Genomic DNA, 14,482 nt, shown 5'->3' with positions numbered 1-14,482 from the left:
AATCCTTCTCTCTGTATATTACACTTCCCATCATATAATCCTCCTCCTCTCTGAATATTACACCTCCCATCATATAATCCTCCTCCTCTCTGTATATTACACCTCCCATCATATAATCCTCCTCCATTCTGTATATTACACCTCCCATCATATAATCCTCCTCCTCTCTGTATATTACACCTCCCATCATATAATCCTCCTCCTCTCTGTATATAACACCTCCCATCATATAATCCTCCTCCTCTCTGTATATAACACCTCCCATCATATAATCCTCCTCCTCTCTGTATATTACACCTCCCATCATATAATCCTCCTCTCTGTATATTACACCTCCCATCATATAATCCTCCTCTCTGTATATTACACCTCCCATCATATAATCCTCCTCCTCTCTGTATATTACACCTCCCATCATATAATCCTCCTCCTCTCTGTATATTACACCTCCCATCATATATTCCTCCTTCTCTCTGTATATTACACCTCCCATCATATAATCCTCTTCCTCTCTGTATATTACACCTCCCATCATATAATCCTCCTTCTCTCTGTATATTACACCTCCCATCATATAATCCTCCTCTCTGTATATTACACCTATCATATAATCCTCCTCCTCTCTGTATATTACACCTCCCATCATATAATCCTCCTCCTCTCTGTATATTACACCTCCCATCATATATTCCTCCTCCTCTCTGTATATTACACCTCCCATCATATAATCCTCCTCCTCTCTGTATATTACACCTCCCATCATATATTCCTCCCCCTCTCTGTATATTACACCTCCCATCATATAATCCTCCTCCTCTCTGTATATTACACCTCCCATCATATAATCCTCCTCCTCTCTGTATATTACACCTCCCATCATATATTCCTCCTCCTCTCTGTATATTACACCTCCCATCATATAATCCTCCTCCTCTCTGTATATTACACCTCCCATCATATAATCCTCCTCCTCTCTGTATATTACACCTCCCATCATATAATCCTCCTCCTCTCTGTATATTACACCTCCCATCATATAATCCTCCTCCTCTCTGTATATTACACCTCCCATCATATAATCCTCCTTCTCTCTGTATATTACACCTCCCATCATATAATCCTCCTCCTTTCTGTATATTACACCTCCCGTCATATAATCCTCCTTCTCTCTGTATATTACACCTCCCATCATATAATCCTTCTCTCTGTATATAACACCTCCCATCATATAATCCTCCTCCTCTCTGAATATTACACCTCCCATCATATAATCCTCCTCCTCTCTGTATATTACACCTCCCGTCATATAATCCTCCTTCTCTCTGTATATTACACCTCCCATCATATAATCCTCCTCCTTTCTGTATATTACACCTCCCGTCATATAATCCTCCTTCTCTCTGTATATTACACCTCCCATCATATAATCCTCCTCCTCTCTGTATATTACACCTCCCATCATATAATCCTTCTCTCTGTATATAACACCTCCCATCATATAATCCTCCCCCTCTCTGAATATTACACCTCCCATCATATAATCCTCCTGCTCTCTGTATATAACACCTCCCATCATATAATCCTCCTCCTCTCTGTATATTACACCTCCCATCATATAATCCTTCTCTCTGTATATTACACTTCCCATCATATAATCCTCCTCCTCTCTGAATATTACACCTCCCATCATATAATCCTCCTCCTCTCTGTATATTACACCTGATTCCGTACAGTGGGAGCAGGGTGCGGGGGGAGGGGCACACAGAGCAGGGAACGTCCAGGACGCCTCTTCCTTATTACAACAACCTGGAGAGAGTGACAGAGTCTATCACCTGACCTGACCTGAGATACTGAGCGTTATATAACAAGCCCCGCCCACTAAGCAACACCTGAGCTACAGGGCACAGATCAGCTACACACTTAGGGCAATAACCATGGCAACACTTAAAGGGGCAATCCAGTCCTGAAAAATCTGAAAAACTCCGTCAGGCAACTTAAAGGGATACTCTAGCCAGAGTTAAAAGAAAAAAAAAAAAAAAAGCATAAAGCATTGCTTCCCTCTCTGACCCAGTCCTGAAATCTTCAGAGCGGAGAAAGGTGGCGCGCGAGCCTCCCATAGACTGCCGGTATAACATGGAGGTTGACGGAATCCGTGGCTGACAATTTCACTGTGGAATTCCGCCAGTTTTACTCCGTGTGAACTGGTCCTGACTGAATTGCAGTACTATAACATTACATTGTGGTCCCACCCATACAGCATGCTGTATTCCCTACCTGTAACACCACACAGCACGCTGTATTCCCTACCTGTAACACCACACATCACGCTGTATTCTCTACCTGTAACACCACACATCACGCTGTATTCTCTACCTGTAACACCACACAGCACACTGTATTCTCCCCCTGTAACACCACACAGCGCTGTATTCTCTACCTGTAACACCACACAGCACACTGTATTCTCTACCTGTAACACCACACAGCACGCTGTATTCTCTACCTGTAACACCACACAGCACTGTATTCTCTACCTGTAACACCACACAGCACTGTATTCTCTACCTGTAACACCACACAGCACGCTGTATTCTCTACCTGTAACACCACACAGCACACTGTATTCTCCCCCTGTAACACCACACAGCGCGCTGTATTCTCTACCTGTAACACCACACAGCACACTGTATTCTCTACCTGTAACACCACACAGCACGCTGTATTCTCTACCTGTAACACCACACAGCACGCTGTATTCTCTACCTGTAACACCACACAGCACGCTGTATTCTCTACCTGTAACACCACACAGCACGCTGTATTCTCTACCTGTAACACCACACAGCGCTGTATTCTCTACCTGTAACACCACACAGCACGCTGTATTCTCTACCTGTAACACCACACAGCACTGTATTCTCTACCTGTAACACCACACAGCACTGTATTCTCTACCTGTAACACCACACAGCACGCTGTATTCTCTACCTGTAACACCACACAGCGCTGTATTCTCTACCTGTAACACCACACAGCACACTGTATTCTCTACCTGTAACACCACACAGCACGCTGTATTCTCTACCTGTAACACCACACAGCACGCTGTATTCTCTACCTGTAACACCACAGCGCGCTGTATTCTCTACCTGTAACACCACACAGCACGCTGTATTCTCTACCTGTAACACCACACAGCACTGTATTCTCTACCTGTAACACCACACAGTACGCTGTATTCTCTATCTGTAACACCACACAGCACACTGTATTCTCTATCTGTAACACCACACAGCACACTGTATTCTCTACCTGTAACACCACACAGCACACTGTATTCTCTACCTGTAACACCACACAGTACACTGTATTCCCTACCTGTAACACCACACATCACGCTGTATTCTCTACCTGTAACACCACACAGCGCGCTGTATTCTCTACCTGTAACACCACACAGCACTGTATTCTCTACCTGTAACACCACACAGCACGCTGTATTCTCTACCTGTAACACCACACCGCACGCTGTATTCTCTACCTGTAACACCACACAGCACACTGTATTCTCTACCTGTAACACCACACAGCACGCTGTATTCTCTACCTGTAACACCACACAGCGCTGTATTCTCTACCTGTAACACCACACAGCACCCTGTATTCTCTACCTGTAACACCACACGGCACTGTATTCTCTACCTGTAACACCACACAGCACTGTATTCTCTACCTGTAACACCACACAGCACGCTGTAGTCTCTACCTGTAACACCACACAGCACGCTGTATTCTCTACCTGTAACACCACACAGCACGCTGTATTCTCTACCTGTAACACCACACAGCACGCTGTATTCTCTACCTGTAACACCACACAGCACGCTGTATTCTCTACCTGTAACACCACACAGTACACTGTATTCTCTACCTGTAACACCACACAGCGCTGTATTCTCTACCTGTAACACCACACTGTATTCTCTACCTCTAACACCACACAACACGCTGTATTCTCTACCTGTAACACCACACAGCACGCTGTATTCTCTACCTGTAACACCACACAGTACGCTGTATTCTCTACCTGTAACACCACACAGCACGCTGTATTATCTATCTGTAACACCACACCGCACGCTGTATTATCTATCTGTAACACCACACAGCACGCTGTATTCTCTACCTGTAACACCACACAGCACGCTGTATTCTCTACCTGTAACACCACACCGCACGCTGTATTCTCTACCTGTAACACCACACAGCACGCTGTATTCTCTACCTGTAACACCACACAGCACTGTATTCTCTACCTGTAACACCACACCGCACGCTGTATTCTCTACCTGTAACACCACACAGCACGCTGTATTCTCTACCTGTAACACCACACAGCACGCTGTATTCTCTACCTGTAACACCACACAGCACGCTGTATTCTCTACCTGTAACACCACACAGCACACTGTATTCCCTACCTGTAACACCACACAGCACTGTATTCTCTACCTGTAACACCACACAGCACGCTGTATTCTCTACCTGTAACACCACACAGCACGCTGTATTCTCTACCTGTAACACCACACAGCACTCTGTATTCTCTACCTGTAACACCACACAGCACACTGTATTCCCTACCTGTAACACCACACAGCACTGTATTCTCTACCTGTAACACCACACAGCACACTGTATTCCCTACCTGTAACACCACAGAGCACGCTGTATTCTCTACCTGTAACACCACACAGCACTGTATTCTCTACCTGTAACACCACACAGTACTGTATTCTCTCCCTGTAACACCACACAGCACTGTATTCTCTACCTGTAACACCACACAGCACGCTGTATTCTCTACCTGTAACACCACACAGCACTGTATTCTCTACCTGTAACACCACACAGTACTGTATTCTCTACCTGTAACACCACACAGCACTGTATTCTCTACCTGTTAACACCACACAGCACGCTGTATTCTCTACCTGTAACACCACACACTACACTGTATTCTCTACCTGTAACACCACACAGCGCTGTATTCTCTACCTGTAACACCACACAGCACGCTGTATTCTCTACCTGTAACACCACACAGTACACTGTATTCTCTACCTGTAACACCACACAGCGCTGTATTCTCTACCTGTAACACCACACTGTATTCTCTACCTGTAACACCACACAACACGCTGTATTCTCTACCTGTAACACCACACAGCACGCTGTATTCTCTACCTGTAACACCACACAGTACGCTGTATTCTCTACCTGTAACACCACACAGCACGCTGTATTATCTATCTGTAACACCACACCGCACGCTGTATTATCTATCTGTAACACCACACAGCACGCTGTATTCTCTACCTGTAACACCACACAGCACGCTGTATTCTCTACCTGTAACACCACACAGCACGCTGTATTCTCTACCTGTAACACCACACCGCACGCTGTATTCTCTACCTGTAACACCACACAGCACGCTGTATTCTCTACCTGTAACACCACACAGCACTGTATTCTCTACCTGTAACACCACACCGCACGCTGTATTCTCTACCTGTAACACCACACAGCACGCTGTATTCTCTACCTGTAACACCACACAGCACGCTGTATTCTCTACCTGTAACACCACACAGCACGCTGTATTCTCTACCTGTAACACCACACAGCACACTGTATTCCCTACCTGAAACACCACACAGCACTGTATTCTCTACCTGTAACACCACACAGCACGCTGTATTCTCTACCTGTAACACCACACAGCACGCTGTATTCTCTACCTGTAACACCACACAGCACGCTGTATTCTCTACCTGTAACACCACACAGCACACTGTATTCCCTACCTGTAACACCACACAGCACTGTATTCTCTACCTGTAACACCACACAGCACACTGTATTCCCTACCTGTAACACCACAGAGCACGCTGTATTCTCTACCTGTAACACCACACAGCACTGTATTCTCTACCTGTAACACCACACAGTACTGTATTCTCTCCCTGTAACACCACACAGCACTGTATTCTCTACCTGTAACACCACACAGCACGCTGTATTCTCTACCTGTAACACCACACAGCACTGTATTCTCTACCTGTAACACCACACAGTACTGTATTCTCTACCTGTAACACCACACAGCACTGTATTCTCTACCTGTAACACCACACAGCACGCTGTATTCTCTACCTGTAACACCACACAGTACTGTATTCTCTACCTGTAACACCACACAGCACTGTATTCTCTACCTGTAACACCACACAGCACTGTATTCTCTACCTGTAACACCACACAGCACGCTGTATTCTCTACCTGTAACACCACACAGCACCCTGTATTCTCTACCTGTAACACCACACAGCACGCTGTATTCTCTACCTGTAACACCACACAGTACTGTATTCTCTACCTGTAACACCACACAGCACACTGTATTCTCTACCTGTAACACCACACAGCGCTGTATTCTCTACCTGTAACACCACACAGCACTCTGTATTCTCTACCTGTAACACCACACAGCACGCTGTATTCTCTACCTGTAACACCACACAGCACACTGTATTCTCTACCTGTAACACCACACAGCACTGTATTCTCTACCTGTAACACCACACAGCACGCTGTATTCTCTACCTGTAACACCACACAGCACGCTGTATTCTCTACCTGTAACACCACACAGTGCTGTATTCTCTACCTGTAACACCACACAGCACACTGTATTCTTTACCTGTAACACCACACAACACGCTGTATTCTCTACCTGTAACACCACACAGCACACTGTATTCTCTACCTGTAACACCACACAGCACACTGAATTCTCTACCTGTAACACCACACAGCACTGTATTCTCTACCTGTAACACCACACAGCACTGTATTCCCTACCTGTAACACCACACAGTACTGTATTCTCTACCTGTAACACCACACAGCACACTGTATTCTCTACCTGTAACACCACACAGCACGCTGTATTCTCTACCTGTAACACCACACAGCACTGTATTCTCTACCTGTAACACCACACAGCACACTGTATTCTCCACCTGTAACACCACACAGCACTGTATTCTCTACCTGTAACACCACACAGCACTGTATTCTCTACCTGTAACACCACACAGCACTGTATTCTCTACCTGTAACACCACACAGCGCTGTATTCTCTACCTGTAACACCACACAGCACACTGTATTCTCTACCTGTAACACCACACAGCACGCTGTATTCTCTACCTGTAACACCACACAGCACTGTATTCTCTACCTGTAACACCACACAGCACACTGTATTCTCTACCTGTAACACCACACAGCGCTGTATTCTCTACCTGTAACACCACACAGCACACTGTATTCTCTACCTGTAACACCACACAGCACGCTGTATTCTCTACCTGTAACACCACACTGTATTCTCTACCTGTAACACCACACAGCACGCTGTATTCTCTACCTGTAACACCACACAGCACACTGTATTCTCTACCTGTAACACCACACAGCGCTGTATTCTCTACCTGTAACACCACACAGCACTGTATTCTCTACCTGTAACACCACACAGCACACTGTATTCTCTACCTGTAACACCACACAGCACTGTATTCTTTACCTGTAACACCACACAGCACTGTATTCTCTACCTGTAACACCACACAGCACGCTGTATTCTCTACCTGTAACACCACACAGCACGCTGTATTTTCTACCAGTAACACCACACAGCACTGTATTCTCTACCTGTAACACCACACAGTACTGTATTCTCTACCTGTATCAGCACGCTGTATACCTGTAACACCACACAGCACGCTGTATTCTCTACCTGTAACACCACACAGCACTGTATTCTCTACCTGTAACACCACACAGCACGCTGTATTCTCTACCTGTAACACCACACAGCACTGTATTCTCTACCTGGAACAGCACGCTGTATTCTCTACCTGTAACACCACACAGCACTGTATTCTCTACCTGTAACACCACACAGCACTGTATTCTCTACCTGTAACACCACACAGTACTGTATTCTCTACCTGTATCAGCACGCTGTATACCTGTAACACCACACAGCACGCTGTATACCTGTAACACCACACAACACGCTGTATACCTGTAAAACCACACAGCACGCTGTATACCTGTAACACCACACAACACGCTGTATACCTGTAAAACCACACAGCACGCTGTATACCTGTAACACCACACAGCACGCTGTATACCTGTAACACCACACAGCACGCTGTATACCTGTAACACCACACAGCACGCTGTATACCTGTGACACCACACAGCACGCTGTATACCTGTAACACCACACAGCACGCTGTATACCTGTAACACCACACAACACGCTGTATACCTGTGACACCACACAACACGCTGTATACCTGTGACACCACACAACACGCTGTATACCTGTGACACCACACAACACGCTGTATACCTCTAACACCACACAACACGCTGTATACCCGTGACACCACACAGCACGCTGTATACCTGTGAAACCACACTGTGCTGTTTTTGTCAGTATTTTGCAACCCAAACCAGGAATGTATTAAAAAAACAATAAGACTATGTTCACAAACTGCTTAAATTTAGTGGATAGCCATCAATTAATGGCAAATAACGTCCGTTATATTACGCCATTTACTAAATTTAAACAGTGTATGAACATAGCCTGTGTTCCCAATCCACTCCTGGTTTTGGTTGAAAAATACTGAGCAAAGATCCTGTGTGTGAGCATAGCCTATGCCTTGTTTTTTGTGTGGATGGGATTGGCAGTGCCACCTCTGATCCCCTGTGCTGTGTATCATGATTTAATTCCATTACTGCATTAACTCATTGCAGTAGTGCATCAGTCTTGTGCAGGCGCTGCAGTGAAACTGTGTGAACATAGCCCTAATTTCATAGCACATTTTTGCACAATCAGTGAAGTTGTAGCTGCTGCTTCTGTCGCTCGTTGCTGCTCAGGTGTAGGCTGAGAGGGTGGTCAGAGATGGGGAATCACTCAGGGGAGTATGAGATGCAGCCCCTCCTGTGTGAAAAAACATGATCTAACAGCAGAATAGTGAGTGCAGCTCTGGAGGATGAGACATGATGTAACAGCAGAATAGTGAGTGCAGCTCTGGAAGATGAGACATGATGAAACAGCAGAATAGTGAGTGCAGCTCTGGAGGTAACTGGTTGAGCTAAGCGGAAGTTTTGCATGCAGCTTTCATGAGTCAATGAGGGGCAGGGTATGAATGGCGGCCTACAGTCTGTAAGTAACGCTACGGCGCTTATATCCCAGTATATACCCAGGTACACATGAAGCCTCCTGGAGCCACTCACCTGTTGATGCTCCACATGGTGGCTGTATGGTGAGCGGGGGCGGGGCCCTCACCTGGAGTTAACCCCTTCTTGAGCGGCTCCTCATCATCAAGTATTATACTCAGATTTTAACTAAAGGCAGAAATGGATGATGGTCCCCAGGATCCACAAGGGATCAGGTATAAAAGAGGAGGAGGAGATCAGTGCCCGGGATCAGGTATAACAGAGGAGGAGGAGATCAGCGCCCGGGATCAGGTATAACAGAGGAGGAGGAGGAGATCAGTGCCCGGGATCAGATATAACAGAGGAGGAGGAGATCAGCGCCCGGGATCAGGTATAACAGAGGAGGAGGAGGAGATCAGTGCCCGGGATCAGGTATAACAGAGGAGGAGATCAGCGCCCGGGATCAGGTATAACAGAGGAGGAGGAGATCAGCGCCCGGGATCAGATATAACAGAGGAGGAGGAGGAGATCAGCGCCCGGGATCCGGTATAACAGAGGAGGAGGAGGAGATCAGTGCCCGGGATCAGGTATAACAGAGGAGGAGATCAGCGCCCGGGATCAGGTATAACAGAGGAGGAGGAGATCAGCGCCCGGGATCAGATATAACAGAGGAGGAGGAGATCAGTGCCCGGGATCAGATATAACAGAGGAGGAGGAGATCAGCGCCCGGGATCAGGTATAACAGAGGAGGAGGAGGAGATCAGCGCCCGGGATCCGGTATAACGGAGGAGGAGGAGATCAGCGCCTGGGATCAGGTATAACAGAGGAGGAGGAGATCAGCGCCCGGGATCAGATATAACAGAGGAGGAGGAGGAGATCAGCGCCCGGGATCCGGTATAACGGAGGAGGAGGAGATCAGCGCCTGGGATCAGGTATAACGGAGGAGGAGATCAGCGTCTGGGATCAGGTATAACGGAGGAGGAGGAGGAGATCAGCGCCCGGGATCAGGTAAAACGGAGGAGGAGGAGATCAGCGCCCCGGGATCAGGTATAACGGAGGAGGAGGAGATCTCCTCTCTCCATAGTCCTGTGTGCCATCTCCTCTCTCCATAGTCCTGTGTGCCATCTCCTCTCTCCATAGTCCTGTGTGCCATCTCCTCTCTCCATAGTCCTGTGTGCCTCCTCCTCTCTCCATAGTCCTGTGTGCCATCTCCTCTCTCCATAGTCCTGTGTGCCATCTCCTCTCTCCATAGTCCTGTGTGCCATCTCCTCTCTCCATAGTCCTGTGTGCCATCTCCTCTCTCCATAGTCCTGTGTGCCTCCTCCTCTCTCCATAGTCCTGTGTGCCATCTCCTCTCTCCATAGTCCTGTGTGCCATCTCCTCTCTCCATAGTCCTGTGTGCCATCTCCTCTCTCCATAGTCCTGTGTGCCATCTCCTCTCTCCATAGTCCTGTGTGCCTCCTCCTCTCTCCATAGTCCTGTGTGCCATCTCCTCTCTCCATAGTCCTGTGTGCCATCTCCTCTCTCCATAGTCCTGTGTGCCATCTCCTCTCTCCATAGTCCTGTGTGCCATCTCCTCTCTCCATAGTCCTGGGTCTCCCCTCCTCTCTCCGTAATCTTGTGTCTCATCTACCCCTGGACTCACCTCTTCATAGGCCCCAGTCTGATGCCCGCTCCTCAGTCGTGACCTTTTTCAGTGACCACAATCCTCCAGTATATTAATATCCTGCGGAGAAGACGTAGAATGTGAGGAGCCGCGGTGTAAGACACCAGATCACACATGACCTTTCTAGGAATGAGAGCTCGCAGATATCTGTGATTACCGTCACCACAAACCCTCCTCAATCCACAACAAACTCAACTCCACCTCTAGGATCTTCCACCTCCAGGACCTTGTACCTCCACCTCCAGGACCTTGTACTTCCACCTCTAGGACCTTGTACCTTCACCTCTAGGACCTTGTACCTCCACCTCCAGGACCTTGTACCTTCACCTCTAGGACCTTGTACCTCCACCTCCAGGACCTTCCACACAGGACACCATCTATGTGAGGCCAGCTGTATCGTATTTGCCTGACCTTCCCCCTAATCTGTACCTAATGGAGTATATACCCCTGCAGGTGCTGAACTTTCTGCTGACTGCCCGGAGAGGGTGGGCACAGCACGGGTGATCATGGATAATCAGGATAATCATGGGCGGGCACTGGCAGAAGTGGAGGGGAGATGTGGGAGGAGCAGGATAATCATGGGCAGAAGTGGAGGGGAGATGTGGGAGGAGCAGGATAATCATGGGCGGGCACTGGAAGGGGTGGAGGGGAGATGTGGGAGGGGCAGGATAATCATGGGCGGGCACTGGCAGGGGTGGAGGGGAGATGTGGGAGGGGCAGGATAATCATGGGCGGTCACTGGCAGGGGTGGAGGGGAGATGTGGGAGGGGCAGGATAATCATGGGCGGGCACTGCCAGAAGTGGAGGGGAGATGTGGGAGGAGCAGGATAATCATGGGCGGGCACTGGAAGGGGTGGAGGGGAGATGTGGGAGGGGCAGGATAATCATGGGCGGGCACTGGCAGAAATGGAGCGGAGATGTGGGAGGAGCAGGATAATCATGGGCGGGCACTGGCAGGGGTGGAGGGGAGATGTGGGAGGGGCAGGATAATCATGGGCGGGCACTGCCAGAAGTGGAGGGGAGATGTGGGAGGAGCAGGATAATCATGGGCGGGCACTGGCAGGGGTGGAGGGGAGATGTGGGAGGAGCAGGATAATCATGGGCAGAAGTGGAGGGGAGATGTGGAAGGGGCAGGATAATTATGGGCAGGCACTGGCAGAAATGGAGGGGAGTTGTGGGAGGGGCAGGATAATCATGGGCGGGCACTGGCAGAAATGGAGGGGAGATGTGGGAGGGGCAGGATAATCATGGGCGGGCACTGGCAGAAATGGAGGGGAGATGTGGGAGGGGCAGGATAATCATGGGCGGGCACTGGCAGAAGTGGAGGGGAGATGTGGGAGGAGCAGGATAATCATGGGCGGGCACTGGCAGAAGTGGAGGGGAGATGTGGGAGGGGCAGGATAATTATGGGCAGGCACTGGCAGAAGTGGAGGGGAGATGTGGGAGGGGCAGGATAATCATAGACAGGCACTGGCAGAAGTGGAGGGGAGATGTGGGAGGAGCAGGATAATCATTGGCGGGCACTGGCAGGGGTGGAGGGGAGATGTGGGAGGAGCAGGATAATCATGGGCGGGGACTGGCAGGGGTGGAGGGGAGATGTGGGAGGGGCAGGATAATCATGGGCGGGCACTGGCAGGGGTGGAGGGGAGATGTGGGAGGGGCAGGATAATCATGGGCGGGCACTGGCAGAAGTGGAGGGGAGATGTGGGAGGAGCAGGATAATCAAGGGCGGGCACTGGCAGAAGTGGAGGGGAGATGTGGGAGGGGCAGGATAATCATGGGCGGGCACTGGCAGAAGTGGAGGGGAGATGTAGGAGGAGCAGAATAATTATGGGCGGTCACTGGCAGGGGTGGAGGGGAGATGTGGGAGGAGCAGGATAATCATGGGCGGGCACTGGCAGAAGTGGAGGGGAGATGTGGGAGGGGCAGGATAATCATGGGCAGAAGTGGAGGGGAGATGTGGGAGGAGCAGGATAATCATGGGCAGGCACTTGCAGGGGTGGAGGGGAGATGTGGGAGGGGCAGGATAATCATGGGCGGGCACTGGCAGAAGTGGAGGGGAGATGTGGGAGGAGCAGGATAATCATGGGCGGGCACTGTCAGGGGTGGAGGGGAGATGTGGGAGGGGCAGGATAATTATGGGCAGGCACTGGCAGAAGTGGAGGGGAGATGTGGGAGAGGCAGGATAATCATGGGCGGGCACTGGCAGAAGTGGAGGGGAGATGTGGGAGGAGCAGGATAATCATGGGCGGGCACTGGCAGGGGTGGAGGGGAGATGTGGGAGGGGCAGGATAATCATGGGCAGGCACTGGCAGAAGTGGAGGGGAGATGTGGGAGGGGCAGGATTATTATGGGCAGGCACTGGCAGAAGTGGAGGGGAGATGTGGGAGGGGCAGGATAATCATAGACAGGCACTGGCAGAAGTGGAGGGGAGATGTGGGAGGAGCAGGATAATCATTGGCGGGCACTGGCAGGGGTGGAGGGTAGATGTGGGAGGGGCAGGATAATTATGGGCAGGCACTGGCAGAAGTGGAGGGGAGATGTGGAAGGGGCAGGATAATCATGGGCGGGCACTGGCAGAAGTGGAGGGGAGATGTGGGAGGAGCAGGATAATCATGGGCGGGCACTGGCAGGGGTGGAGGGGAGATGTGGGAAGGGCAGGATAATCATGGGCGGGCACTGGCAGAAGTGGAGGGGAGATGTGGGAGGAGCAGGATAATCATGGGCGGGCACTGGCAGGGGTGGAGGGGAGATGTGGGAAGGACAGGATAATTATGGGCGGGCACTGGCAGAAGTGGAGGGGAGATGTGGGAGGGGCAGGATAATCATGGGCGGGCACTGGCAGAAGTGGAGGGGAGATGTGGGAGGAGCAGGATAATCATGGGCGGGCACTGGCAGGGGTGGAGGGGAGATGTGGGAGGGGCAGGATAATCATGGGCGGGCACTGGCAGAAGTGGAGGGGAGATGTGGGAGGAGCAGGATAATCATGGGCGGGCACTGGCAGAAGTGGAGGGGAGATGTGGGAGGGGCAGGATAATCATGGGCGGGCACTGGCAGAAGTGGAGGGGAGATGTGGGAGGGGCAGGATAATTATGGGCAGGCACTGGCAGAAGTGGAGGGGAGATGTGGGAGGGGCAGGATAATCATGGGCGGGCACTGGCAGGGGTGGAGGGGAGATGTGGGAGGGGCAGGATAATCATGGGCGGGCACTGGCAGAAGTGGAGGGGAGATGTGGGAGGAGCAGGATAATCATGGGCGGGCACTGGCAGAAGTGGAGGGGAGATGTGGGAGGAGCAGGATAATCATGGGCAGAAGTGGAGGGGAGATGTCGGAGGGGCAGGATAATCATGGGCGGGCACTGGCAGGGGTGGAGGGGAGATGTGGGAGGAGCAGGATAATCATGGGCGGGCACTGGCAGAAGTGGAGGGGAGATGTGGGAGGAGCAGGATAATCATGGGCAGAAGTGGAGGGGAGATGTGGGAGGAGCAGGATAATCATGGGCAGAAG

At 50.1% G+C, this 14,482-nt stretch overlaps 1 protein-coding gene across 3 annotated transcripts in view; it reads right to left on the bottom strand.

Moving 5' to 3' along the window:
- GPT (glutamic--pyruvic transaminase) overlaps nt 1-14,482 on the bottom strand; it is a 68,258-nt gene that overhangs the window by 33,656 nt on the left and 20,120 nt on the right. The window contains exon 2 of one of the 3 annotated variants that reach the window (XM_069956913.1): nt 10,955-11,035. The exons of 1 other annotated variant lie outside the window; for it this stretch is intronic. In XM_069956913.1, the coding sequence (XP_069813014.1) occupies nt 10,955-10,962 (8 nt within the window). In that variant the 5' untranslated portion in view covers nt 10,963-11,035. Of the gene's footprint in view, nt 1-9,387; nt 9,420-10,954; nt 11,036-14,482 lie in introns of those variants that run through there. One more of the 3 variants, XM_069956912.1, reaches the window with a different exon arrangement.

The sequence above is a fragment of the Dendropsophus ebraccatus genome, chromosome 2 (genome assembly GCF_027789765.1).
Source record: "Dendropsophus ebraccatus isolate aDenEbr1 chromosome 2, aDenEbr1.pat, whole genome shotgun sequence".
Taxonomy (NCBI): Eukaryota; Metazoa; Chordata; class Amphibia; order Anura; family Hylidae; genus Dendropsophus; species Dendropsophus ebraccatus.
The sequence above is the reverse complement of the archived record's forward strand: the minus strand, read 5'-3'. Positions and strand labels throughout refer to the sequence as shown.